The sequence below is a fragment of the Siphateles boraxobius genome, unplaced genomic scaffold (genome assembly GCF_051911475.1).
Source record: "Siphateles boraxobius isolate OS27281-9 unplaced genomic scaffold, OSU_SipBor_1 29, whole genome shotgun sequence".
Lineage (NCBI taxonomy): Eukaryota > Metazoa > Chordata > Actinopteri > Cypriniformes > Leuciscidae > Siphateles > Siphateles boraxobius.
In genome coordinates, this window is record NW_027508908.1 from 5,994,596 (window position 1) to 6,020,642 (window position 26,047).

Genomic DNA, 26,047 nt, shown 5'->3' on the forward strand with positions numbered 1-26,047 from the left:
AGCGTCGAAATCAGGCTCATATAAATGTCAGAAAACACGATTCCTGGCTGCATGTCAATTTCCATGGATCACTGGATCTTTGATAAGTTGTAAGGAACAGACCTTTAGTTTAAACTGACAATCGGTTGTTTTCGAAGTTTCTCTTATTAATTCCTATCATGCAAGAGGCTTTTTTGCCACACAGTCCGGCTGAGGGTGCGCTTTCTGGCTAGGAAGTGACGTCAACGCATTACCTATAGAGTTTGAGAATTAGCATGTTGCTAAGCTAACAAAAAATAGTTATTACACCGATTGGAAATTTGCTAGTTGTCATTTCTTTAACCAAATTCACCATCTTGGATGGACGTTTTCACTGGGCTTGTCACAATGCATTATGGAATTGATATGAAAGATGTAGTAATAATCACACTTCCTAAGTTTCAGAACAGATTTTGCATTGGGAGTGTGCATGTGATGCCAATGTAGGCGGCACACTAGATTCTGAAACGGAGCCAGAGCCTCTATCTCATAATCCATTTAAAAAGAGGAACAGGTCCAGGCACTGCGCTAACAGCTGTTTGTGTTTTATGTTTAGATTATGACTGTGAAGGCGGCATGAGACACATTCACAAATCATTCAAAAACATGTTTATGGAGAGATGCATAAACATTTATAAGTCTGAATCAGTGGATAATCATGGAGCCTGGAAGAGTGTTTGGTAGAAACGGATCTGTGGTTTCAGAATTGTAAAAGTGAATCCAGAACTAGCACCGCAAACCAGACAGGAACCCAAACCAGACACCCATGCAGCGTTAGACTCAAGTGTTTCCACACCAAGGGAAGTGCAAATTGCACAAACTGACATCTTTTGGCTTATAAATGTACTATTTTAAAGGATTCCCGTAAATCGACAGTAAAAACACAGTATTTAAAGGAATAATTTGACCAGAAATTAAAATTCTGTCATTATTTACTCACCCTCATGTCGTTCCAAACCTGTTTGGCTTTTTGTTTTGTGGAATACAGAAAGATCTTTTCCATGCAATTACAACAAATGGAAACTAAAGTTTTCAAACTTCAAAAAGGTGGGCAAAAGTATAAATATAGGCATATGCCAAAATCTTATGAAATCATGACAGCTTTGCCTGAAGAACGAAAACTATTTATTCACTGAAATTCTTCATGAGAGAAATACTGTAGTTATCAGTCTAATTTGTGAATGAATCATTATTTTAAGTTGGATCTTTTCAGTGAAGTAATTGATTTGGTTCACAAACCAGTCTGAATGATTCATTCTTGAATCAGACTGAACTGGTTCTCAAGTTCAATTCGCTTAATCAAAGATCTGATGGCAAATGATTTTCAAGTTAAAATCTCACCTGAGGAAAAGATTGTCAGTGAATAACACCCATGTCAATAATACTTTTAATGGTGCTTATGCTTTGTTTTTGAAGCTTGAACCCTTTAGTCCTCATTCAATGTAAATGGATGGAAAACATCAACCTGTAAATTGTGAAACGATTCTTCTTTTTGTGTTCCGCGGAAGCAAGAAAGGCATACAGGTTTGAAATGCCATGAGTGTAAATAAATAATGATGATGATTCAATTTCAGTGGATTCTGAGTACGGTAAATATAAAGAGATTATCAGATTACTTTTCTCTCTCCTGTTATACGAAATGAACTGGGGCTGGATTCACATTCCCACGGTAAAGAGCATTGTAGATTTACAATAGTAATTTATTGAGCAGTTATATCAGAGATGCCATTTAGCGCTGTGATTTATCCTACAAACCACCAATTACAGTGCAATAATATCATACCCTGTGGTTAGTGTTTGCCAGGGTGTTTGGAAGTTCGCTGTGAGAGAGCAATAAAGACGATAAAGTTCATTCCCACACCAGGCATCTAGTTACCTCTCCTTTTAGCCTGCAACAGACTAGAAGTGCTCATCCATCTCACTCGGGTAAGAGAGATGTGGGGACCTGCGTCTAAGGGAGAGGCAGCCGATAAGATTTCAAAGACTCTCATCGGTTTACCAAACACCACAGATCGCTTTTGTTGGTGGGGTATGCAGAACTAAAGTCAGTTTGTGTGGATTGTGAATGCTTAACACCTAATATTGAAGCGTTTTAGTTTATTATTACTTCAGGCTGATGTATGAAAGATGGTGAAACCTAATTTATGAAGGTGAAATAAAATGTGGAGACCACATAATATGATAAAACAAAGGCTTGGGAGCACAGGACACTGGTCATGGCTGATGTTGGAGGAGGGAATGCTGGGAGTTTTTATGGGACAGTGTACCTCTGAAGCCAAACGGTGTTGGATCACTCTTAATCTCATGTCTTTTAGTTTTGTGATCAGGACTAGGGGGGGATGATCCTGGCAGCCAAAGCAAGGAGCGAGAAAGGAGAAAGAAAAGGATAAGAGGACAAATAATCAGGAAAGAAGAAAGAGAAGAACTATGACAGGGTTAAAGGAAAGATTCTTAAATAGTATGAAGAAAAATGTGGCTGTTCTACAGGGTGAAAGCCTCTAAAGTAGCATGTACACTAAAGTCTTACACTGTGCCCTAACCATTTGCGATGTGACAAAACAACATCTGATAAAAGATGCCTTTTTCCCAGTTTTGTGCTGGTTAGCCCTGCTACAGTGAACCCAGGGACATTTTATCAGTTCAAAATCCCACTCCCATGAAATAAAATAAATACATAAAATTCACATAGCATTTTCAGTTTCAGTGTGGACAAATTCTTCTGGAAATAAAGTTATATCATGCCTAGGGTAAGGTTTAGGCCCTACCAGTGAACTCAGGGAAATGTAACTGGTCCAAAAAAATTTAATAATAATAATAATAATAATAAAATAAAGTCAAATTTGATTTAGTTGTGGACAAATTCTTGTTCCTGGAAACAAGTTGTGTCACACCTGGTTAAGGCACAGTAAAGAGCATTTAAGTAATGATAGTTCGAAATTCTAATGTTACCAAGCTTGAACTCTGCCGTTAAACCGCTGCTAATCTAGACTTTGTTCTCTACACTAGAGTCTAGTGTATCCTGAGACTGCAGTGTACCTGGAGGGCAGAGAGTGATGACCTTTGGTAGTGTGTGGCTTTTGCCACCAGAGGCTGCTATAAACTCTGCAGTGAGGTTCAAACCAAAGCTTAGTACTTATTCCAGGTTCAATATTTTCAATTTATCCAATGTCACTAAACTATTTGTTTTCAAATCGTAGTTAGTATAATATAAATAAATATGCACACTAAACATTTTAACTAAGAAATTTCTGCTAAACATGCTTTTGTCAATGATTTTCAGAAATCTTTTATCAATATACAGTGACCCTGTTGTAAATGCATTGCCCTGCTGTACCTTTTTGGCTCTTGAGGTTACTGAAGCCCTGCAGTGTAAAACGTTTTTTAGCCACTGCAGCTCTCTCAGAGTTGGGACTGGTGACAGTCTCGTCTATTCTCCACAGAGACAGAGAGAAAGAAAGAGGAGGGGGAAATAATCAAGGCCGTTACAGGTTTAGTCAGAAAATAAAAAACTAGAAAAAAATAAACACCAGGGGTCACAAAGAAATTTAAATCACAGAAATTCACAGTCTAAGCAGCAAGAGGAAAGACAGCAGCATTCTGAATTGTGGGATAGATTTAGGGAAACGTCAGTCTCGGGTTAGTTTCACAGATTCATTGACTGACTCATTTCAAATATGTCCTTTGTAATATCTGAAAGACGACCTCTGAAAATGCGTACACACAGACGCTGTGTCTGAAATTTTATTCTTCCCTACTAGATAGAATGTGAAAACAGTAGCATGTCCGAATATATAGTATTCTAAAAACAGTAAAGTTCACAGATGACCTACTGTACTACTTCGCGGAGTAAATTCAAATGTAGTACTTAGTACGTGATTTCGATATTCTTGTATATGTAGTGCATGTTGAGAAGGGCTGACTGACCTTTGACCTTGTCGTTATTTTTGAGTAAGGCAGGCGTATTGGGATCTGCTGCTGTGGGCTCAGTTTTCTTCTCTTCTCCCTTCTTGAGGGTCTTTGGGTTGGACTTGAAGGGGCTCAGGGTTAGACTGCTGCCGGTGGGAGTTAACTGATCTGAGCTCTTCTGCCTCGCCTCTGAAACACATCACAACAGCATTACACAACTACAAACATAACGTGCTGATAACGTGAAGTGTGTCATTTCTATATACTCTACCGTTCATAATGTTGGGGTCGGTATGATGTTGGTAATGTTCTCTTATGCTCACCAAAGCTGCATTTATTTGATCAAAAATACAGTAAAAACAGTCAAATTGTGAAATATTATTACAATTTAAAATAATCGTTTTCTACGCGAATATATTTAAAAAGCGTAATTTATTCCTGTGATGCAAAGCTGAATTTTCAGCATCATTACGCCAGACTTTAGTGTCACATGATCCTTCAGAAATCTGATTTGCTTCTCAAGAAACATTATTCTTATGTTGATATTCTAACAGTTTTGCCGCTTAATATTTTTCAGGATTTGTTGATGAATAGAGGGTTCAAAAGAACCGCATTTATTTGAAATAGAAATGTTTGTAACATTATAATTGTCTTTAACTGTCACTTTTGATCAAATGAATGTTTCCTTGCTAAATAATAAAAAGAACGAGTAAGGCACAGTGTCTTTCACCTCTGCAAGCCTTAAGTTGCCCCGTTAAAACCTTCCGGATCTCATTCACCCATGCCGTTTTGATTTCTGGTGTCGGCGCCTGAAAATAAACAATAAAATGACCAGAAAGGTGAGTGACAGGGTTATAGATTTGATTATATACATTCAATGCTATTTAAAAAGACAAAGGATATTTTTACAACGACAATTGTAAAACGTATAAGAGTTTACCTGTACGATATACACCTCCTCTCGAGAATTACACCAGATCTCAAACTTTTTGTTGTCTCCTTTTGCATTTTCAGTAATGCCTACAGCACTCATCTATCAGAGGACAAGATATGAACATAATCAGTCTCGTACAGAAAACAGATATTCCCCGTAAATGTGCTTATCTTCATTAACCTTTATTTACACAAGACAAAACACAACTTAAACATGCAGTTTACGAGCAGTTCTTTTTTTTCTTGGTTAGATTACACTAAAAATGATAAATCTTCCCTTGATTTGCCCTCATCGTCCGACTGACTTCCATGTCAGAGAAGTATTAAATGAAAAAAAACTACTTTAATATTCTGTCTTAAACTCCTTTGGCATGCGGGACTTACGTTGAGTGAGTGTTTGAAGCTGTATGACGGGGCTTTCTCATAACCTTCTCCGTTCTCCTCTCGTCTCTTACAGAAGAGCAGATATTTCTCGTGCAGGAAGAGGTGTCTCTGCATGGGCTTGAAGCGTGCCAGGTCTTTCACTTTCGCGTGACCCTTCTTATGCTCCAACCACACGCTGAACGACCCCTGCATCATCAAGCGGCCCAGATCGCTGAGGTTGCCCTGGAAACACAGGTCAAGGGTCAACAACGACTCCAAAGGTGTCTTGCATTATTGATAACCTTTTTCATTCAATCTGCAGATTAAATAAAATGAGTCATTACTTCATATCCAGTGATGGCGATGAGGTGCATGGAGTCATTCACAGCTTTCAGGATGCCTAGAATAGATGAGAGCGCCTCCTGCAGGTCTTCCTCACCGCCACAGCCTTTACTGTACTTCAACAGTTCCTGATATAAACACACAGAGGTTACCAGACAGACGTGCAAATATAGGAATTACATATTTGGGTCTGGGTCTAGTTTACCTTGAGTAAAAGCTGGTATTTGGTTATTCTTTGCACAGGCTTGAGCAGGTACGAGTCCAAACCAAGTTTATGCTCCAGCTTCTTTTGACACTCCTGAAAATAGCATACACAAATTCTTTATTTTCTTTACTATGAATATAGTTTATGATAATGATTATTGTATAACTATTACTATTAAACTATTATAGTACAGTATTATTTATGAAATAATAATAATAAATTTATAAGTTTGGGGCAATAAATATTTTTTTAAAGAAGTGTGTGTGTATGTGTATATATATATATATATATATATATATATATATATATAGCACGGGGGCATTAAATTAATCAAAAGTGACCGTAAAAACAAATTGTTACAAATTTTTTATTGCAAATAAATGCTGTTTGTTTTGAACTTTCTATTCAGCATGTTAGACTGATTTTTGACGGATCATGTGACACTGAAGACTGGAGTAATGATGCTGAAAATGCAGCTTTAGATCACAGGAATAAATTAAATTTTTAATTATATTCAAATGGAAACCAGTTATTTTAAATCGTAATAATATTTTACAATATTACTGTCTGTACTATATTTTTGATCAAATAAATGTAGCCTTGGTGACCATAAGAAACTTCTTTCAAAACATTGAAAAAAATCCCAAACCATTTAACAGTAGTGTATATAATAGTTCTATATATTGTATTCCTAAATTATTAGCTATGACGCTCAATAATATAATCCTTTGGATTATATATATATTAAAAAGTGCTTATATTTAACTTGGCTTAATGGTGTCTGTAATTTCTTGCAAATAGAAATGTAAGATGACCTGGAAGAAAGCGCAGTCAGAGCACTGTCTCCACAGAGACTCGGAGCGAGGCTTGTTCTGACAGTACTTCTCATATATCTGCAGATCCATCATCTAACAAAACATGAAAAAGATATTATAAAAATCCATTTAATCACGTAATAAATCAGAACAGCACAAGACGTAACTTCAGACTCACTCTCTCCAAGAAACACCGGCCCACAAGCTCAGGATAGTCTGTGTACGTCTCCAGTTCACGAAGAAAAGTCCTAAAATATATAGAGAATAAGAGGCACTTTAGCTTTATAACACCACACAAGTGAAAGCTCAAACGGAGACAGAGAGGGTTCAACTCACTTCTTGTGGAACTGGTATATCTCAGGCATGTTGCCAAAGAGGATGTCCTTCTTGTGAAGCAGCGTGTTGGGGATGAGATGACCCATGGCTGGATTGTCCATTTCTGCTGCATAACCCTAAACACAAAATCATTTGTCAAGTCAAATGCGCTAAAAGTTATTAAAGTCACCATGAAATCAAAATTGACAATTCTTTTTTTTTTCATGGAATATTGCTTTTTTTTATTTTATTCATGTGCCCTTGTACTCTTTCATCAAAATAGCTTCTCTTCTGTGATGATGCGTTTACTGGCACAAGGGCGGGGCAACCTGTCACTCAAATGAGATCCACCAATAGCAAACCACTCCAAGCCAATCAATTCCCCATGGACAAAATCAAGTCCCGCCCTACATTTTTTTCTTGTTCGAGAAGCTGTTTTACTTATATACGTCACAATAGGAAAGAAAAGACGATTGCAACTTTGATCTGACCTCTAGTAGTGAAAGGTGTCAGTGTAACTCACCTCCAGCACACACAGCAGCTCCTCCACATACGCTCTCTCCGTCTCCAACAGCTCGTTCATCACATGCCTGTAGTGGACGGACATTCAACAGATAATCAGTCAAACAGAAAATGACACACAATAGCTCACTTTCCTTTTAAGTCGCCCGACTGACTGACCGTCTAAGCACAGCAAAGTTCTCCTCTTCATCAGAGACAGACGGGTGTCTGCTGCCGTCATTCTGTAAGTGCATCTCTTCCTGCAAATATAAACAACCACGCATTGATTTCTACGTATATAACACACATACAGTGTCTTGAAAATGTGTTCAAATCAATTCTGTCATTTTATTAAATCACACATATTTTCAGCTCAACGTTCAAATTCCACTCAAACAAACTCGACATTTGTTCATTTTTAAACTGCTAAGGTTTTTGATCATCTGTAAAAATTGAGAATAAACAATTAAAAATGTATACAATTAAAATCAAAAAACTTAATACTTAATATTCAATTAAAAAAAAGCTAAAGTGTAACAAATGCATAAGGCAGCAGCGCAACCACTGTTGCTTCATTTATCAATATCAAAGCAGTATTATAAATATTAATGCTTAAAAATAAATAAAGCACTTTCCTAGAGATAAGATACCTACTTTTCTGCAGTTTCCATTGATGATATCACCCTCTATAGTCTTCTCCCTATGCGCTGGGAATAAAAAACACATGCATAAAATATAATAATATTCTTTTTTGTGGCAATGATCCCTGCAGTTTTCTATTATGAACACTAGATGGCAGAAGAGTAAAATAAGTGACAGGGAATTTGTGTGCTTGTTCTTGTATGGTTTATTATGAGGACACACATGTGTATAATAACATGGGTAACCGTAACAATGTAAACATGGTTAATGAAGACACTTCCTGTGGGCTCATAAACCAAATTACTTTTTTTGAAAAAAGTTCTGTGGATGTTAATGGTTCTTTATGGAACCATAAATCCCTTTAAAGAACCTTTATTTATTTTTTTAAAAGAGTATGGAGATAAAGGTTTGGAACCTGTTTTTTTTTACAGTATTACAGCACACCGTGAAAGTATATTAGCAGTGCGTGTTGTTCTGATGCATCTGATGGAGCATTTGGACCTAGAAACAGTGACACGTTTCTGAGAAACCCAACCCAACACACAAAAAGTCACGTTTTGGGGATTAACCTGGAGACAAGATGGGTGATTTGATGATGGCCTCAGGACGTGGGGCGACGGGCTGCACGGGTCGTGTCTGTTTGGCTGCTAACTTCTTAAGACTGACCCTCCTCTTCTCAAACATTTCCTGCATGGACAGCTGCTTCTGAAACACTTTGCCCACCTGATCCTGTTTGAGCACAAAATATTAATTCAACTTAAACTTGACAAGACATTTGACTAATCATTTTTTTATATTCTCAATAACACTTAAATAACCAATACAAGTATACATAAAAATCTATACATGCGTATTATGGTTCAGTTACGTTTTTTTTTTTCATGGTTTTGTGTCTTTTACCTTGAAGTCTTCAGTGAGCACTGACTCATAGTCCCTCCAAATTGCATTCAAATCTGTCAGCTTGTGCTGATTGGCTGTATCCAGGTAACGCTCAAGCTCCTGCAGCGCTGACTCCGCCCCATCCTGTGATTGACACTTATCCACAGGCTGAGACGCCAGGAGGTAGATCCCATCATCACACCATTTAGAGGCCTGAGAGTGACGGAAGAAAAAGAGTCGTCATCATTAAAGGTGGGGTATGTAATTTTCTTTTTTGTCCATTTTTTCAAAATAACTTGAAATCCTATTCCTAACCCACTTACGGCCACTGAGTTAGAAGCACTGAAATGAAAATTAAGCAATTGAATCATCTGTGGAACGGGCAGGACTCGAAAAACTCCAGCCAATCATTTCCAAGACCACCTGGAATTATTGGACAGTAAGTTCGTCAATCAAACGGTCATGCCACACCCCCCTCCCCCCAGCGCGCGTGACCCCCTTCGTGCACATACTCAAAGCTCACGACGCATGCGCATCTCGTCAGTAAAGCCGGTTCCATGATTAGTAGTAAATCGTCATTACAATCTCTCGCACATCTGAGTTTTCGCTCGTGCATGATTGCGCGTCCATGTTCTTCAAATGGGTGGAGTCAGGCCCAGCGTTGGGGGAAAGAAGGTAGGACCATTTGAATTGTGTATTTTCAAAATCTGCCGGTCGTTTTCCAAATCACATACCCCACCTTTAAGGAAGTTTTTGTGGCAAGTTTTTAACATGTCTGTTAGCTTTCAGACCATTTGTAATCTATTCCTAAAAGTTGACAAAGCCTCCTTCTAAATTATAAATATCAAATGGACATTGCTAAATAGCTAATAGCCTTTAGTTTAGGTCACAGTCTCTATGTCCTTCTCCAACTTCCGGTTTCAAATTGAAATACTGTATGTCAGCACAGGAATAAAGTTCTCTCGTTGACTATTTTAGAGGGGTTTTGAACAGCTTTGAAGGAGGAATCATCGGGTGGGCCGAGTACCTTCTCCAGAGACTGGTGTAGCTCCATGGCTTTGAGCAGATGAGCTTTCTTGTCGTTCAGAACACCGCTGATCTCCTCACACACAACTCGCAGCTCAGAGCATTTGGGCAGGATGGAATCCACAGCGTAATGAGACGCTTCGATCAGCAGATCTGCATCACACGCTAGAGACAGAGCTCGGTCCAACAGCTCCTACAAACGGAGAGAGAAACATTTTATTGGTTTGATTTTTTATAATACTACACTTTACTTATCAAAATAAAATATTTTATTCAGGAGAACACATGAAGTTGGTCAAATATAAGAGTAAATAGTATATTTTTAATGACATTATAGTTATATAATGTAACAAAAGATTATGATGATTTAAATTTCATACAAGTGGGTCTCTTCTGATCTTTCTATTCAATAAAGAACCCTGAAAAAAAAAAACTATCATGGTTTCCACAAAAAATGTAGGCATAAACATTAAATAGCTTTTATCACTGATAATAAGAAATGTTTCATGAGCAGTAAATCATTATATTAGAATTATTTCTGAAGGATCATGTGACACTGAAGACTGGAGTAACAATTGTGAAAATTCAGCTTTACATAACAGGAATAAATTACAGTTTAAAATATATTCAAGTAGAATAAAGCAGTTGTTTTAAATTCTATTAATATTTTATAGGGTTTTTACTATATTTGGGATTAAACTAAATGCAGCCTTGGTGAGCATAAGAGACATCTTTCTAAAACAATTTAAAAAAAAAATCTTACAGACCCAACCTTTTGAATGGCATGTGAATATTTTTATGTTAATAAAGTGACCATGGCAGCAATGAAAAACAAATTATATTAAATAATGTTATAATCTTTAAAATTCTGCTGTTGACGAAGGTGACTTTATTTTATTAGTCAATCTTTGGTTGATTTTTTTTGTTTTTACTTAAAAAAAATAACATTCAAATTTGCCACTTTTTGGCCACTCAGAACTCCCACAATCCCCCGTGTCAGCAGAATAATTCCAGCGTAGTGATGGGTGATTTATCACATTGGGTAGAACACCCCCCTCTTCTCTCCGCGGGATGAGGACATGTGGGTGATTTCTGAAAGGGCCTCAAACTGCCGCGCTAAGCAATTTCATTAAGGAAGGTGAGGTTTACATGCTTTATAAGACCATATGCCCGTATCTACACACACTAAAACATTATAAGGACAAATGAATGTGCGTTGGGTCTTGATAGAAATGAAGGAAAGAATTTATTTGATCTGTAATAAATTTTTTGCAGTACAATGTTGTTTAATTTTGTATCTCAATAATAGTATCATAACATCATCGGAAAAAAAAGACAGCAGGTTTATACTTACACAAGCTCTTTCTTCATGATTGGTCAACTCTTTCAGGATATGTTCAGCGTGGGCGGGGCTTATTCCTACTTCCGAGAAGCCTGATAGTCTTTCATACACCAGGTCTAAATGAGCTCTAACCTACAACACAGATTAACACACATTACAAATACTGCTCATACAGACCTCCCCACACACACACACACACACTCCATAGGCGTAATGGTTTTTATACTGTACAAACTGTATATTCTATCCCCTTACTCTATCCACATCTAAATATAAACATCTAAAAATCTGAAATGTTGCCTTGGAAAAAGTTTGTTATAGCGCTAACATTTAAATAATATAAATTAAAGCTAAATACAAAAGCTAATGAAAATTACAAAAGCACATAACAATATGACTGACTGAAACATACTAAAATTACATGGAAAATAAGAGCTAATTCAAAATGTTAACAAAGATTATAAAAGTAAATAAATAATAATAAAAAACAATTCATCTCTACTGAAAAGATGTTTAAGTGATAGAGATGAACCAGTCTGTGTAGCTCACCTCCCTGTAGTCCTGCTCAAAATGCCGCAGTTGCAGACATTGCTCTAGCTTGGTCTGATGTTTGTCCCAAAAATCATCAAATGCCGTTTCAGTCTCATCTAATTGACCAAGCAACCTATAGAAAGAAAGAAAGAGATGAATACTTCACCCAAACTGTCACCATTTACTTTCTTCTGTGGAAGACAAAGAGATAGTTTGAATATCCAAGCTGCCTTTTACCATACATTAAAAACATACAGTGAACAGAGAGCAAAAAGTATCACAAAAAAGTCTGATACTTCTGAAATCAAAAGACACAGTAGCTTCCGAAATCATAAAAATCATGTCCACTATCGTAGCTTTGAAATCTCATTCTGTATGTTTGACTGCATCCATAAATGAAAACCTTAAAGGGGTCATCGGATGCAAAATTCACTTTTATATGGTGTTTGCTTATAAATGTGTCTTTGCAGTTTGTGGACACAACCACCATACAATGAGACTCAATTTTTTGAGTGATACAAATTCACTCAAATCCTTTTAATTCTCAAAAAGCCTAAACAGTCCCTCATTAATCAAGCCGTTTGGATTTTCTGAGCAATAATGTCATATTGCTCATGCTCCGCCCACGACCACTGATGGACTTTCCCGTATTAGCATATTTCCGCCCTCAGCCATTTGTATACAGTCTGTATATACTGTCTACCTCATTATCATTTAAAGAGACATGCACCGAAACGGGTCTCTGTGAACAGAGCTGTTATTTAGGAGGTAAAATGGGTGTTGTTTTACACAACCATTAAGGAATTTTAAACAAGTATGTTACAAACTTTACATGAAGACCCTAAAGAATCATACCAGTTTGTGTAAAATGGGCACCCGATGACCCCTTTAAACAAATATAGCCACATCAAGATAATAAAGGCTGACAGCAGATGCCTGTGGATATTAACACACAGATCCCAGAATACTGCTTCAGTAAAAGGTAATGTGAGTAGAGCTGGACTTGCTGTAATTTAATGCTCTTTTTGTAGATTTGCTGTATAATCTTCACCAGGTGGCTTGTCTTGTTGTGTATGCAAAAGCACAGCTGACCAGAACAGCTTAATAAGGACGAAAACCGACCAAGGACACGCAACAGTCTGCTGCTGGATCTTAACCGTCTGGTTTGCATTCCAGCACGGTAGATGGTATCTCTCTCTCTCACACACACACACACACACACCTCTGAACAGTAGCCAGGTTCTCCAGTTCATCCTGGTTCATGGTGTAATCTGGATCTTTCACCAGCGGCTCATTGATGCTGTCCAGCAAACGTCCTCCCTGACAGAGAGCGATCCTCAAGTCATCCTGCACACACACACACACACACACACACACACACACACACACAAAATAAACATGCTATTCAGTCCGAATGATGAACATGAATTATTTATGTAAACTTAAGGTTTGTTTATAGCCTATGGCCATGTGAATAATCCACGTTAAATTATTAATGATCTTCCTGGACCCCTTGTCAAAGACTTTGCCCAATACATAATCACAAAACATAAAATAAATGGCACGCAAAATGCAATCAATCTCCTTCAAGTATCATTTTGCTTTCTTTTTACATAAAGAATAAAAAAAAAAAATACTAAAATAAATACAATAATAAAAAATAATGTCCATTTATTTACACATTTGTAAGAAGCTGTGTTGAAGCAGGACAATGTCCAATAAGCTGGCATCATAAATAAACCCTGATGTTTAGTAGTTTTACTTTGTTGTCTGACCTTCATCGTGTCCTTTTTCTCTGTGTGGATGGTTAGAAGGTTGGACGTGGCCTCGACATCATTGGGCAGTTCTGTCTCTGCTAGCTCTGTCCCGAAAGACTGGAGAGTCTGTGCCGTTTTCTTCACCATCAGAGCAAAACCTTCAATGGCCTACAGGCACAACAACACAAACCAAGAGTCACACATGCTGGATCAGTGAAAAGCTACACCAATCACATAACAGCAAGATACCCAAACACACTAACACTAACGGCTGAGTGTGCAACAAATAAAAAACATCCACAAGCACTACAAACAAGTGCACAGTACTTAAACACAGCAGCCACAGATCAATACGGATGTGCTGGAAATCAATTACTGATTACTTAAAAGCAAGTCCACAAATGGAACGAGAAGAACTGCAATTCATTTGCTCGAGATGAAGGCCGACATCCTCCTGGAGGACTCTTTTTTTGTTTACGAACCAAGACTTAAGGTGTGTTTGGAATACTATTGCATTTTATTATATTACTACTAAATATGCATAGTATGAAGATGAAAATTTGTACAGATGTACAAAATGTACAGAATTCACTGCATAGAACTGTACCACATAATGCAACTTGTCCTTCAATCTCATGAGTAATAAATACAGTTTTCATGTTTTATGGGGACTTTACATAGACATAATGGTTTTTATACTGTACAAAACTGTATATTATATTCCCTTACACTAACCCTACCCATCAGAGAAAACTTTCTGCATTTTTACATAAAAAACAAAACAAACATCACTTTGTTTGGACCAAAATATGTCCCCATAATGTAGAGTTGGACACGGACACGCACACGCACACACACACACACACACACACACACACACACACACACACACACACACACACACACACACACACACACACACACACACAAACACACATGAACAGTAGCCAAGTTCTCCAGTTCATACTGGTTCAAAGTGTAATTGATTTTTAACCATGATTTTTAATATCTATTAAAAATTCCATGTGTAAATCAATGACATATTTCCCTATTATCACTTTTGGGGTACGTAAAGCTTGAAAAAAATTAATACTTTTATTCAACAAGGATGCTTTGAACGGATTAAACATGACAGTAATAATGTCATAAAAGTTTTCCATTTCAAATAAATGTTTTCAGCATGATAATAATTCCAATAAAAACGTTTCTTGAGCAGCAAATCAGTATATGAGAATGATTTCTGTGACATCATGAATCGGTACTTACGGTGCGGTGTGAAATCCATTTCTCGTGGCAGTACTCCTGCGTGCCGCCCAGTTCCTGCGTGAGCTGTGTGCGGTCGATGTAACTGTGGAGCTCAGTCACAGAGCTGAGCATGATCACCTACACACACACACACACAGTTCATAATATAGGCCACTTCTCTTATGTCAGCGTATAATCCATTTCATTACGCACTTCATTAACCACACGTTCCACACATAAGGCTATGTGTGTGTGTGTGTGTGTGTGTGTGTGTGTGTGTGTGTGTGTGTGTGTGTGTACTTACCGGCACCTTCATTTTAAACTCATCCTTGTTAAACTTAAATAAGATGTCTGAGATTGTCCTCTGGAAGAGTGTTGTGGGTCTCAGTACCAGCACCAGCTGCAGGTTGCCTGGGAAAGAGCCCTACAAAACACACAAAAAACGCATAGAAAACTAAGAAAAACATCTAAAACAGGAAAGCAAAATAAATATTAATACCAAAGCTTATATTAGTGAGCCATTACATTTGAGTGGAACAGCCTCCCTCCCACTGTCTACATTGACACACACACACCATCTATATTCTGTTGCCATGACAACTCAGTTTCTTGAGAGACTAGAAAGGCTAACAATGGTCTCGCATATGCTTCCCTCCCTGAGCGCTCTCTCTCTCCCTCTCGCACCCTCTATTTCTAAGGGAATGCATGAACACACACACCCCTCATGGAGTTCTTATGTTTACAGTCTCTTCATTAAAACACCGCCCTACTGGGCACCGCGTCAAATCAAAAATATGTCCGCAGATCAATACAGAGCGGTGATGTTTGCGTGGACTGTGGAGTGGGTCTCCTGACAGTTGAAGGGAAAGCAGTGTAACTGACAGTGTGTGTGTGTGTGTGTGTGTGTGTGTGTGTGTGTGTGTGTGTGTGTGTGTGTGTGTGTGTGTGTGTGTGTGTGTGGGTCAGTAAGCAGTGAAGCAGAAAGAAGAGGCTTTACAATGTGACACTGAGAACTGATTTGAAAAACGTTGGTCCTGTATTATGAATATATCTGACCACTAAAAATGATAATAATCATGTTTATTCAGTCACAATAAATAATTTCCTTGATAAGAACAGAATAAAATATGAATTCAGTTAATTCAGTCTAGTATTAACTAATAAATATAAACATTTATAATATAATTTATAACATGATCTGCCTATTAATTAATCTAATGAATCGCAAATTACCCCAAAATATAATTGAAAGTCATTATTGTGTTAAATGAGAAAAGCATTAAATAGACATTACAAAAAGTATTTTTAGAGTGAAATATTTTATTAGATTAGACAAAATTTACACATAACCTTTTAGGCTACAGTGGCCATGATTTTTTTTATTATTAATATTATTTTTTCAGAAGCTGCATTTACAGACCAAAAGAGTTTTGTTACAAATATTCTTCCAAATATCTTTTTTCATGTTCCGCAAGAGAAAGAAAGTCATACAGATAGAAAAGTCATACAGGTTTGAAACGACACATGGGTGAGTAAATGGTGGCTTTTAAAGGCTTTTGCATCGAAGGTCTTTAATGTCAAAAATGAGTTGATAATATTGAGTGAATGCTCTCCGCACATAGTATACGCTCAAATACTTTCACTTCAAACTCACTAAATCCCAGCCACAGCCCAATCAGAAATCTCAGTACTTGGGTAGAAACCTATACATGGAAGCCTGATAAAAATGTTAATATTAAAGAAAAACGTCAGACGGATTTAGAGGCTTTTGTATCTGAAGTCTTCAAAATGTAAATGAACCATTTTCATTTTTGGGCAAACTATCCCCAAAATATGATTTATTGATTTTATTTTTTCATACTCTAAATAAGAAACTAAAACTGCCAGTAGGTGGCGGTAAATGTGTAGATCATGGAGTCATTCATTCATTCGATTCGTTCATATGGTTGATTCATTCAGGAATCAAGTAAATGGCTCTCTTTATGAATCATCCGATTGATTCGCTCAAAACATGGATTCATTCGGTAATTGGTAATGAAACAACACTTTTGCTCGGAGCCGCACAACAGTTCTGCTCTGGCTTTATAGGTAATAATTTCATTGGCAAAATTGAGCAAAAATAGACAATATTGTGTCTAAAATTGAACAATTATTTATTGAACTTTTGTAAAAAATCAACATCACATTTGCACTATTCGGGACAAAAACAGCACTTGTGTGATATTGCGCTGTTTACATGTATGTGATATTGCTAAATCATATGATATAAAAAAAAACTAAAGTTCATACAAGGGCATTTTTGTTAAAACTCATGTTTGTAGTAGGCTACAAATAGAGCTGGTTTAAACCAAAACCCCAAGTATATGATATAGGCTTGTAATACAAAATAAAATTCAAGTCAAATTTCATTAGCATGTTCCTAATGCATCGTCACTGCATTCAAATGCACCTAACCGCCCAGTCACTCCTGGCCACAGATTTAAAGAGGGTGGCGAGATGCACAATCGGGATTTGTTATAAACACTTCAGCCATCCCAAAAATCACAGTCAAGTCCGTACTGCTCAGCGGGAATCTGCCAAACATGAGATAATCCTACAGTGGGCTGATCTCACAGTCTGCCACACTGAAATGCCTCCAGCTCTGGGTTTCGAGGGAAATTTGTTCACTGTGCCCCCCTTTTTTTCTTGGAGAGTGCTGTTGTTTGTTTGTATTCTCGTGTAACAATTAGGAAAGAGTGAGATTCAAGGGCTAATGAGAATCATTAGAGTGGCAATTGGACGTTTGTTTGCAGAGTGGACCTCAACACGACGAGATAAGCTGATTTGTTCACCTCGCACCTGAAATTTTACATATTCGGCACATAACTTGTCATGATTTGAATGGATATCAAAGCATCTGGCTGGTTGAGCCAGAAAGCAACTACCTAGCAACCGCCAAAACACACTAACAACTGAACAAATATAATTTATTAACATTGTTACATTGTACTCTTTGTATACAATGTCCAAAGCAATTGTCAAATCCAAATGAGCAAAAGATTTCCCATTCATAATGCCCAAAAAGACTCACTCAGTTCCATTAAAAACCCTATGTTTGATTGCTGACAAAGGAGTCTCCTCAGATTGAACCCCGCCTTTATATTACCATGACAATATTCTGTTCCTCTGAGGCAGATTGGCCATGCTTGTCCCAAACACGCTGGCAATAACCGAAGAGTCACAGGGGTCGGCTGTGAGCACAACAGGAAGTCGGAGAGAAACGCCCCATTATTGAGTCCTCCATTAAAGCTCATTCAAGCAGATGTGACCAACACAGCTCCTCTCTTAGGAAGCTTTAGTAAACCGCTGTGTGTCTGTGATTGTATTACACGATTGCCTTGGGCCTCTCATAAAGACTGCAATTACAAGATAACGTACCATTGGTCTCGTTGCGTACAGCAAATGAATTGAATATGGTTACATACACAGTGGAAACACACACCCTATGTTTTCCAAAATGAACAACTCCAAGTTGTTTCTCCACGTTGCAGTGAAAATGTGGTCACCCTCCCTTCCCCCATAACCGCTCACTCACGGCATTATTATTATGGGTGTGTGTCTGCATATGTGCTTGTGTGTAAGGACTGCAGCAGTGTTTGTCAACACACATTGTCGATGGTGATAATGATACCTAGAGATCAAGGATGCTAATGTTTAATAAATCTATTTGTGTGTATATATAGAGATAGATATATAGGACAAGCATCACTAACACACGCCACACTTTCTAGAAATGAAACCGGAAAAATAATAGGATATTGAGACTGAGAACAAGTGTGAGACAGAGAAAGGAATTACTATGTGCATTTATGGGGGTGTAACTCAATGTTCTCCTGGGAAAGCCGTGTGTGTGTGTGTGGAGATGGAGAAACCGTGTCTCCAGGGAGCAGCTGCCACGACACTGATACACCACAGACTAATCAGACACGTGGCACGTGAAATTCAATTAACACACACACACACACACACACACACACACACACACACACACACACACACACACACACACACACACACACACACACACACACACACACACACACACACACACACACACACACACACACACACACACACACACACACACACACACACCTCCAGTCCACAAACCGACTGCATTTCCTAATTCAATACACAATTCTAATTCAATTACTATTTTGGTTAAATTGGATAGTGAAATGAGCCAGAGAAATGCAACTCATTAAGGCCCATTATTAACAACAAAACCAGAAACATTCCAATAAATAGCAAGGAATCTAAATCCCAGTGACCCTAATGCTAACCTCCGTGACCTTTCACCTCAGGACTAACCGCATATGTTACTTATGTACAGCTCAACGTCACAGGTGAAACGCCTCATCACCGCTTCACTCTTAATAACCGTGGATGTGTGTTGAGTCACACTTACAGGGTACAAGACACTGAGGAAGTCACTGAGCGCCAGGAGAAAACACAGATGGAATAAAGCAGTTCTTATGACTGAAAAGCACCTACAAACAGTTTTAGCAACATAAATGGTTGAACTTATCAGCTAGCCTCATGTAGGGACAGGTTTAGCTGACATACACTCTTATAAATAAAGCTTCTTTATTGGCATTGATGATTTCACTAAGAAACTTTAACATCCATAAAACCTTTGCATTCCACAAAGGGTTCTTTACAAATCATTAAAATGTTCTTCACACTACGAAAAAAAGTTTTTTTTTAAGAACTGTTCACCGAAAGATTCTTCTGGGAATTTGATATTGATGCTTTAGAAGATGCTTTATTTTTAAGAGTGTATGTCAGATTGGAGTGAAACGCATTTTGTACAGCTTTAACGTCGGATTATCCACTACAAAAACCATTGCCTGTTCCATAGATATAATAAAGTCTGGGAATGGGCTACTTCAAAAGACTCTACCTGTAGGGTAAAAATGGATGTGGATGTTTTTTTTCCTTTTATTGCAGATGTCATTGGGTAGACGCTCTCCTGTCTTTCAACACACAAGCCTCTTAACAACCTCCCTTGAGACGCCGGAGAGAGCACTGAAGGAGATGGCCATCCACGCTTTCAGGTCAAAGAAAGGAAATGTTCACCATAATAAAAGACCTCCAAACACAGCTAGTCTGGAAGCTGAAGTGCTCCACCGCTGGATGAAACGAGAGGGAGGAGCGTATTAAATGCTTGTTTTGCTCATTCGTCAGCTGTTTAGAGGCTCAATTTATTCAATGTGGAAACAACAGTTCATGCTGTACATACACCCCTTAATAAAACTAAATCAAATAAAATTGACATTTTAATAAATAAATAAAATTAGTTTTAGAAAGTGTATGGCAAATAATGATCATAAGATTGTTAATATGGGATTTATATTTTTTTTTAAAAAGTGTGTTTGTGTGTATGTGTGGGGGGAGGATCATTGGTCATCCATTGCAAATATCACAAGGATAGTACAATATTTCAATTTAGCTACATTGGGGAATATGTTTATCTGTGCCCAATTATCATACATAAGCATGCATTAGCACACATTCAAAATTTCCTAAGGTGAATTAGATTAGGGCTATACGGGGACTAGTTCCGTCACACTTCTTTGTTCATTGGTGCATGTTGTAAAACGCACAAAATTGCACAAATCTAAATGCAAATTGATTAATAGCACCAATTCTAATAACAAAAAATACATAATAAGGGTGTGCACAAGGGATTTTGTTCCATGTTAAAAGAAATGAAGAAAGTGGTGAACACACTTGCAATTAGGCCGTAAATGAAACGCATTAAGAACTTCATTAACCAATGTAACACATAGCACAAGCAAACCAGAACGTCAACATTTCTTCCATGATATATACTGTCTTATTGTTCTTAATTTGTTCATTTATGAAGCAACATCATTTGTATTTGAGTAAATATGACCTATAAGGATTACAGCACACAATGGGTTTCATTTCGAATAAATGATGTATAATGTTACTAGGACTTGGAATTGATTCTAGACACGTGTAGGAAAATCTCCTCTGGCCGTTCCACACCAGCTGCACTGCTGATAACCATTACCAATCAGCCATATGTGCTGTGACGGAGGTCAGAGAAAGAAAGGAGTAGATTAAGTGCTTGTGTGTGTGAGGAGGGAGAGAGAGAGAGAGAGAGAGAGAGAGAGAGAGAGAGAGAGAGAGAGAGAGAGAGAGAGAGAGAGAGAGAGAGAGAGAGAGAGAGAGAGAGAGAGAGAGAGAGAGAGAGAGGATTGTGTGAATGAGAAGAAAGGAAAAAGGGGAGGGAGAGAGAGTACTGTATGTTGGTACAACAGGGTAATAGCTCCACTTAAAAAATGCTTTTTTTTTTACCTGGTCACAAAAATTGTGTCAAATGAATAATTATTTCAATTTGTATTGACTATATTAATGGAGCAACCAAATTTGTTTAAAGCTAGGCACAAAATTAAGTAAATAACTACCAATTGAACCAAATTCAATAGTTTGGGGTCAGTAAGAGTTTTTGAAAGAAGTCTGTTATGCTCACCATGGCTGCATTTATTTGATCAAAAATACATTACAAACAGTAATATTGTGAAATATTATTACAATTTAAATGAAGTGTTTACATTTTAAAATATATTAAAATAGCAATTTATTCCTTTTCAGCATCATTACTCCAGTCTTCAGTGTCACATGATCCTTCAGAAATCATTCTTATATTATAATTTGCTGCTCAAGAATTTTCTTTTATTATTATTATTAATATTGAAAAGTTATTTTCTGCTTAATATTTTTGTGGAAACTTTAGACATCTTATTTGATGACGAGAAAATATTCAAAAGAATAATTTATTTGAGATTAAAATCTTTTGTAACATTATGAATGTCTTTACTGCCACTTTTGATCAATTTTATGCATCCTTACTGAATATTCTTAAAACAAAAAAACTCACTGACCCCAAACTTTTGAACATAATGCCCTTTTTGTCATCATATGCAAAATACTGTAGATACAGTAAGATATTCTATGTAAAAATTTTACTCAGGAGGCCTGTCACCGGGTTAAAAACTGTAAACCTGCAACCAATTCAGATCTGAAGTGTAATTGACAGAAAGGTTGAAAGTTAAATAAAGAGAAAGAAAGAGGGACACACAAAGGAAGAATGATAATCCTGTTATTTCATTACTGTCAAACCTCTGACATCAACCACAGCAGCAAAATGCATCACGGCTATGAAACGGAGAGAGAAATTCCTCTCTCTTCATGGTGTAAGATAATCCTGGAGTGTGTCATCATTTCTCTAAAACTAAAGTGGGTTTTTGGGGAATGTAAAATAAACCTCTCTATCATCAACACAACTGCACAGTAATAACACGAGATTCATACTCCGATATAGATCTGATGTCACAAATACATTAAAGCCTGTTAAAAGACAAAAGTTTGACTCTCACAATAACTGTCTGACATTAGAGTACTTCAACGTACACCAAGAAAAAAGATTCTATATAGAACCTTAAGGATTCAGTCAGGCGCTTCATATTTAGAACATTTTAGTGGTTCCCATCATGGAACCAGTTTGTGAATTTAGTTAATTAATTTTGTTTTAATTCAGTTATTCTTTTGATTAAATTTTTTGAATTAAACGGCTTATAAACAATTTATCACTAAACATAACCTGGTAAACATGAAAGATTTAAGCAATCATTTAAGACATTTCTCCTAACCTTTCGGGCATAAAGGGTCCTTTAAAACTCAGTCAAGATCTAGAACCCTTTTCCCCCCTATAAGAGTGTACAGTGATCATGTTTCAATGAGCATCTGCAGTCTTTTCAATGACACAATTAAATATTAAGAGCATGTTGCTCATTACTATCACTTAGTAACATTATCCATTCACACTATTAAATGCACACTAATGTAAAGTCATGTGAAATAAGTGAATAATTCATTTAGTCGCTTTAGACCAGCTCTCATCTTTACAAATGAAATCAGTCATTCATTACATGGGATAATAAACAATCTGTCCAACTACTGCAAGCCAAGTTACCAGTTAAACTGGGCCTAGTTTACCAAACCAAGTTTTAAGTGTCACTTTCGTTTAAAAGTTTGGGGTCAGTAAGATAATTAATACTTTTATGCAACAAGGATGCATTCAATTGATCAAAAGTGACAGTAAAGACATTTGTAATGTGGCTGAAGATTTCTTTTAAATAAATGCTGTTCTTTTGAACTTCATCAATTATTCAATTCATCAAAATAATTCTGAAATGCACAGACCTGCAATCCTAACAAAACACTAGCGCTTGTTTCCCACTGCTCTATTATACCTGCACTACTGCAGTAAAGTTCACTAATTATGCCAATAATAACTAACAGCTATAAAAGAACAACCATAGAATGTTGTTTTTACAATTTCTGCCTTGCCTGCACTGCAATTCAAAGACAACTAAACAGTCAAGACCAATAAATACAAAAAAAGTCAATTGCGAAATGTTCTTGTTCCTGTAGCGTTTTTGACTGCTGACCCAATTAAACAGTTAATCTGATTAGCCCACTGACCTCTCCCCTACGGACCATCATACACACACACTTGTTGACAGCCTGAAGAGGTTACCAGGAATATAATAGCATTGATGATCACTGCAATCCACACTCAAAACCAGCTAATAAAGAACAGCTGCGATTGTTGATTGAACATAACTTGAGATCATTTGTGCTTTCAGTGTGCTGTGTTTATACTCTTGTGGATGCGGTGCTGTGGTGCGCTGGACGTCTCTGTGGTGGATTAAATATTTACGGTTTCTATGAAAAGAACCGCGGGCCTTGTTTAGAGGCCCTCCGATTTGGAATAACGCAGAAATTCTGACTAATCCACTGATACAGCCTGAGGCACCTGCCTGTCAGCTCCTATTCTTCATACAGCATGGAAAAAACAACACACACATGCACACGCAAAAGTTTCCTCATCCATATGGACACGCAAAGAGATTTCATCTTGGAGTGTTGAAACACGTGCACTGCATTTTTTCCACAGTATTTTTTCCCAGTACAAATGATTACTTCAAAAGCAAAATGACAAGTTTTTTGTTTTGTGAATTTTGTTTTTCAAACTTAAGTGACTTTACACCCAAAGGGATAGCTCGAAAAAGAAAATTCTGTCATCTTTTACTCATCTTCAAGTTGTTCCAAAGCTGTATGAGTTTCTCTCTTCAGCTGAACACTAAAGAAGATATTTTGAAGAATATGGGTAACCAAACAGTTGTGGGGCACTTCCATAGTATGAAAAAAATGCCATGGAAATCAATGGGGTCCATCAACTGTTGTTGTGTTCAGCAGAAGAAAGAAATTCATACAGTTTTGAAACAACTTGAGGCGGGTGAGTAAATGATGACAGAATTTTAATTTTGAAGTTAACTATTCTACTTTTCTAATGATGTTTGTACTGGAAATCAACACAAAACTACTGAAACCAATTGCAGTGTGGAATTCTCTTAAAGGGAAAGTTCACACAAAAATGAAAATTCTGTTTTTATTTACTCACCCTCATGTCATTTCGAAAACTTATGACTAATGTCTATCTTCTGTGGAAAACAAAACAATATATTCTGAAGAACAGTTTTGGTCAGTCAGTCGGGACCAAAACAATATTGGAACCCATTGACTTTCATTGTATAGAAAAAATAAAACATTGAGACATTAAGTTTTTGTGTTCCACTTAGTAAGTCACACAGGTTTGGGTGAGTAAATAATGACAAAATGGTCATTTTTTGGTAAACTATCCCTTTAAATAAGAAAGTATGATGTTCTCTATCGCAATAAACACATTTAAGCACATGCACAACCCATTTTTGTTCTCTCGCACACACACTGAGGGCTCACCGCGATCCGCAGCAGTGTCCCCTTCACTGATGCCCATCTGTCTTGCCGGCGGTCAATGACCAGGATGAAGCCAACCCCCGTCGAGCTGAGACTGAAAATCAGAAAGACACCATCACCATGGCAGCAAGGGCGCACGCGCACACACACACACTTCCAAAAATCATAAACATTGACATACTGAAGATGTCACATGCCTTAAAAGCAATCATTAAACAGGTCTCTACTAACTAACAAACACACTGCAGTCATTCTTACACATCAGACTGGCAAATTAACCAGCACTCACACTGCAAACATATTTCATTTATGAGAACACATCTGCATCTGCCCCCACACACTCAAGATGAAGGCAAAATGTAGCCAAAAACGTATTAATTCACAGAGACGTACGTTGAAATGCACTAGCCCAGAAGGCAAACGTAGCGCAGAGATGCTGAGCTGGTTGCTACGTCCATCACTATGGAGAACGCCAGCAGAATCAAGCTGCTTTTTAGTGACCGAGGCAGCGGAAAAATCCAATTGGACACTCCTGATATTAAAAAAAGCAGCTTGAATGTACAGAAACAACCCCTAATGCTGATATTCCAAGTGTCCTTCAGCAGATTTCGATGTCGTCAGATGGTTTCTTTCTTTCTTCCCTTCAGTGCACCTTTGCTTTCAGCCCCTCTGTTTATGGTTCCATTTGAATGAGTGCCACCGTAGGCACAGACCGGGAGAACAGCTACATTTTGCCTCCCCCCTCTACAGCGACCAATCGTGCAGCATCAGGTGCTCCCTCTCAACCTATCAGAGCTCAGGAGAGCGCTGATGGACAGAAACCCAGAGACTAGCTTCAATTGCGAATACAGAATGTGGGTGTGAGAAAGGTGCGGATTGATAATGAAAGCTCCTCCCAATAGAAACTGGCACTGCAGATACTCGTGTATCAAATCTGCCGCCATTACACTGACATACAGATTGTGTGTCTCTTCTTCTGGCTCACATTACCGCTCCCGCCTTCTCCACCAAATTTCACACTCCCATCCCTTTTCTCTCCTCTCAATCCCACCTCCCCTGTCCCCCCTCTAAGCCTCTGGCTGTTTTTCTCAGGAACGTTTGTTCTCCACTCCTTTCATAGCGGAGGGTGAGATTAAGGAGGAATGGAGAGAGATGTAGGGGTCTTATCAGCTGAAAAAGTCTCTGTGTAGAGCTGCACTGACATTGACTAATGACCTTTAGTGTCTGTCAGTAATAAAGATCAGAAATCTGATTACAAACACTGTAATTATAACCTTCCATTCAAAGGCTTCAGAGGGTTCTGAAGCCATCGGGTGCTTCATTGCACATGATTTATGGTCATACTGGTGCTTAG

At 37.6% G+C, this 26,047-nt stretch overlaps 1 protein-coding gene across 20 annotated transcripts in view; it reads right to left on the reverse strand.

The window, feature by feature from the left end:
- mcf2la (mcf.2 cell line derived transforming sequence-like a) overlaps positions 1-26,047 on the reverse strand; it is a 67,286-nt gene that overhangs the window by 4,904 nt on the left and 36,335 nt on the right. For 7 of the 20 annotated variants that reach the window (XM_077246296.1, XM_077246292.1, XM_077246290.1 and 4 more), the window contains exons 4-29: positions 24,697-24,787; positions 15,125-15,244; positions 14,842-14,958; positions 13,594-13,743; positions 13,041-13,165; positions 11,837-11,951; positions 11,300-11,419; positions 9,947-10,138; positions 8,941-9,132; positions 8,610-8,769; positions 8,049-8,105; positions 7,579-7,654; positions 7,421-7,487; positions 6,919-7,034; positions 6,761-6,830; positions 6,583-6,675; positions 5,768-5,860; positions 5,565-5,690; positions 5,242-5,463; positions 4,865-4,957; positions 4,655-4,733; positions 3,943-4,113; positions 3,353-3,445; positions 3,055-3,120; positions 2,286-2,363; positions 1,895-1,969 (exon numbers count right to left, since the gene is read on the reverse strand). In XM_077246296.1, the coding sequence (XP_077102411.1) occupies positions 1,895-1,969; positions 2,286-2,363; positions 3,055-3,120; positions 3,353-3,445; positions 3,943-4,113; positions 4,655-4,733; positions 4,865-4,957; positions 5,242-5,463; positions 5,565-5,690; positions 5,768-5,860; positions 6,583-6,675; positions 6,761-6,830; positions 6,919-7,034; positions 7,421-7,487; positions 7,579-7,654; positions 8,049-8,105; positions 8,610-8,769; positions 8,941-9,132; positions 9,947-10,138; positions 11,300-11,419; positions 11,837-11,951; positions 13,041-13,165; positions 13,594-13,743; positions 14,842-14,958; positions 15,125-15,244; positions 24,697-24,787 (2,957 nt within the window). Of the gene's footprint in view, positions 1-1,894; positions 1,970-2,285; positions 2,364-3,054; positions 3,121-3,352; positions 3,446-3,942; positions 4,253-4,654; positions 4,734-4,864; positions 4,958-5,241; positions 5,464-5,564; positions 5,691-5,767; positions 5,861-6,582; positions 6,676-6,760; positions 6,831-6,918; positions 7,035-7,420; positions 7,488-7,578; positions 7,659-8,048; positions 8,106-8,609; positions 8,770-8,940; positions 9,133-9,946; positions 10,139-11,299; positions 11,420-11,836; positions 11,952-13,040; positions 13,166-13,593; positions 13,744-14,841; positions 14,959-15,124; positions 15,245-24,696; positions 24,788-26,047 lie in introns of those variants that run through there. The other 13 variants (XM_077246291.1, XM_077246294.1, XM_077246295.1 and 10 more) reach the window with 13 other exon arrangements.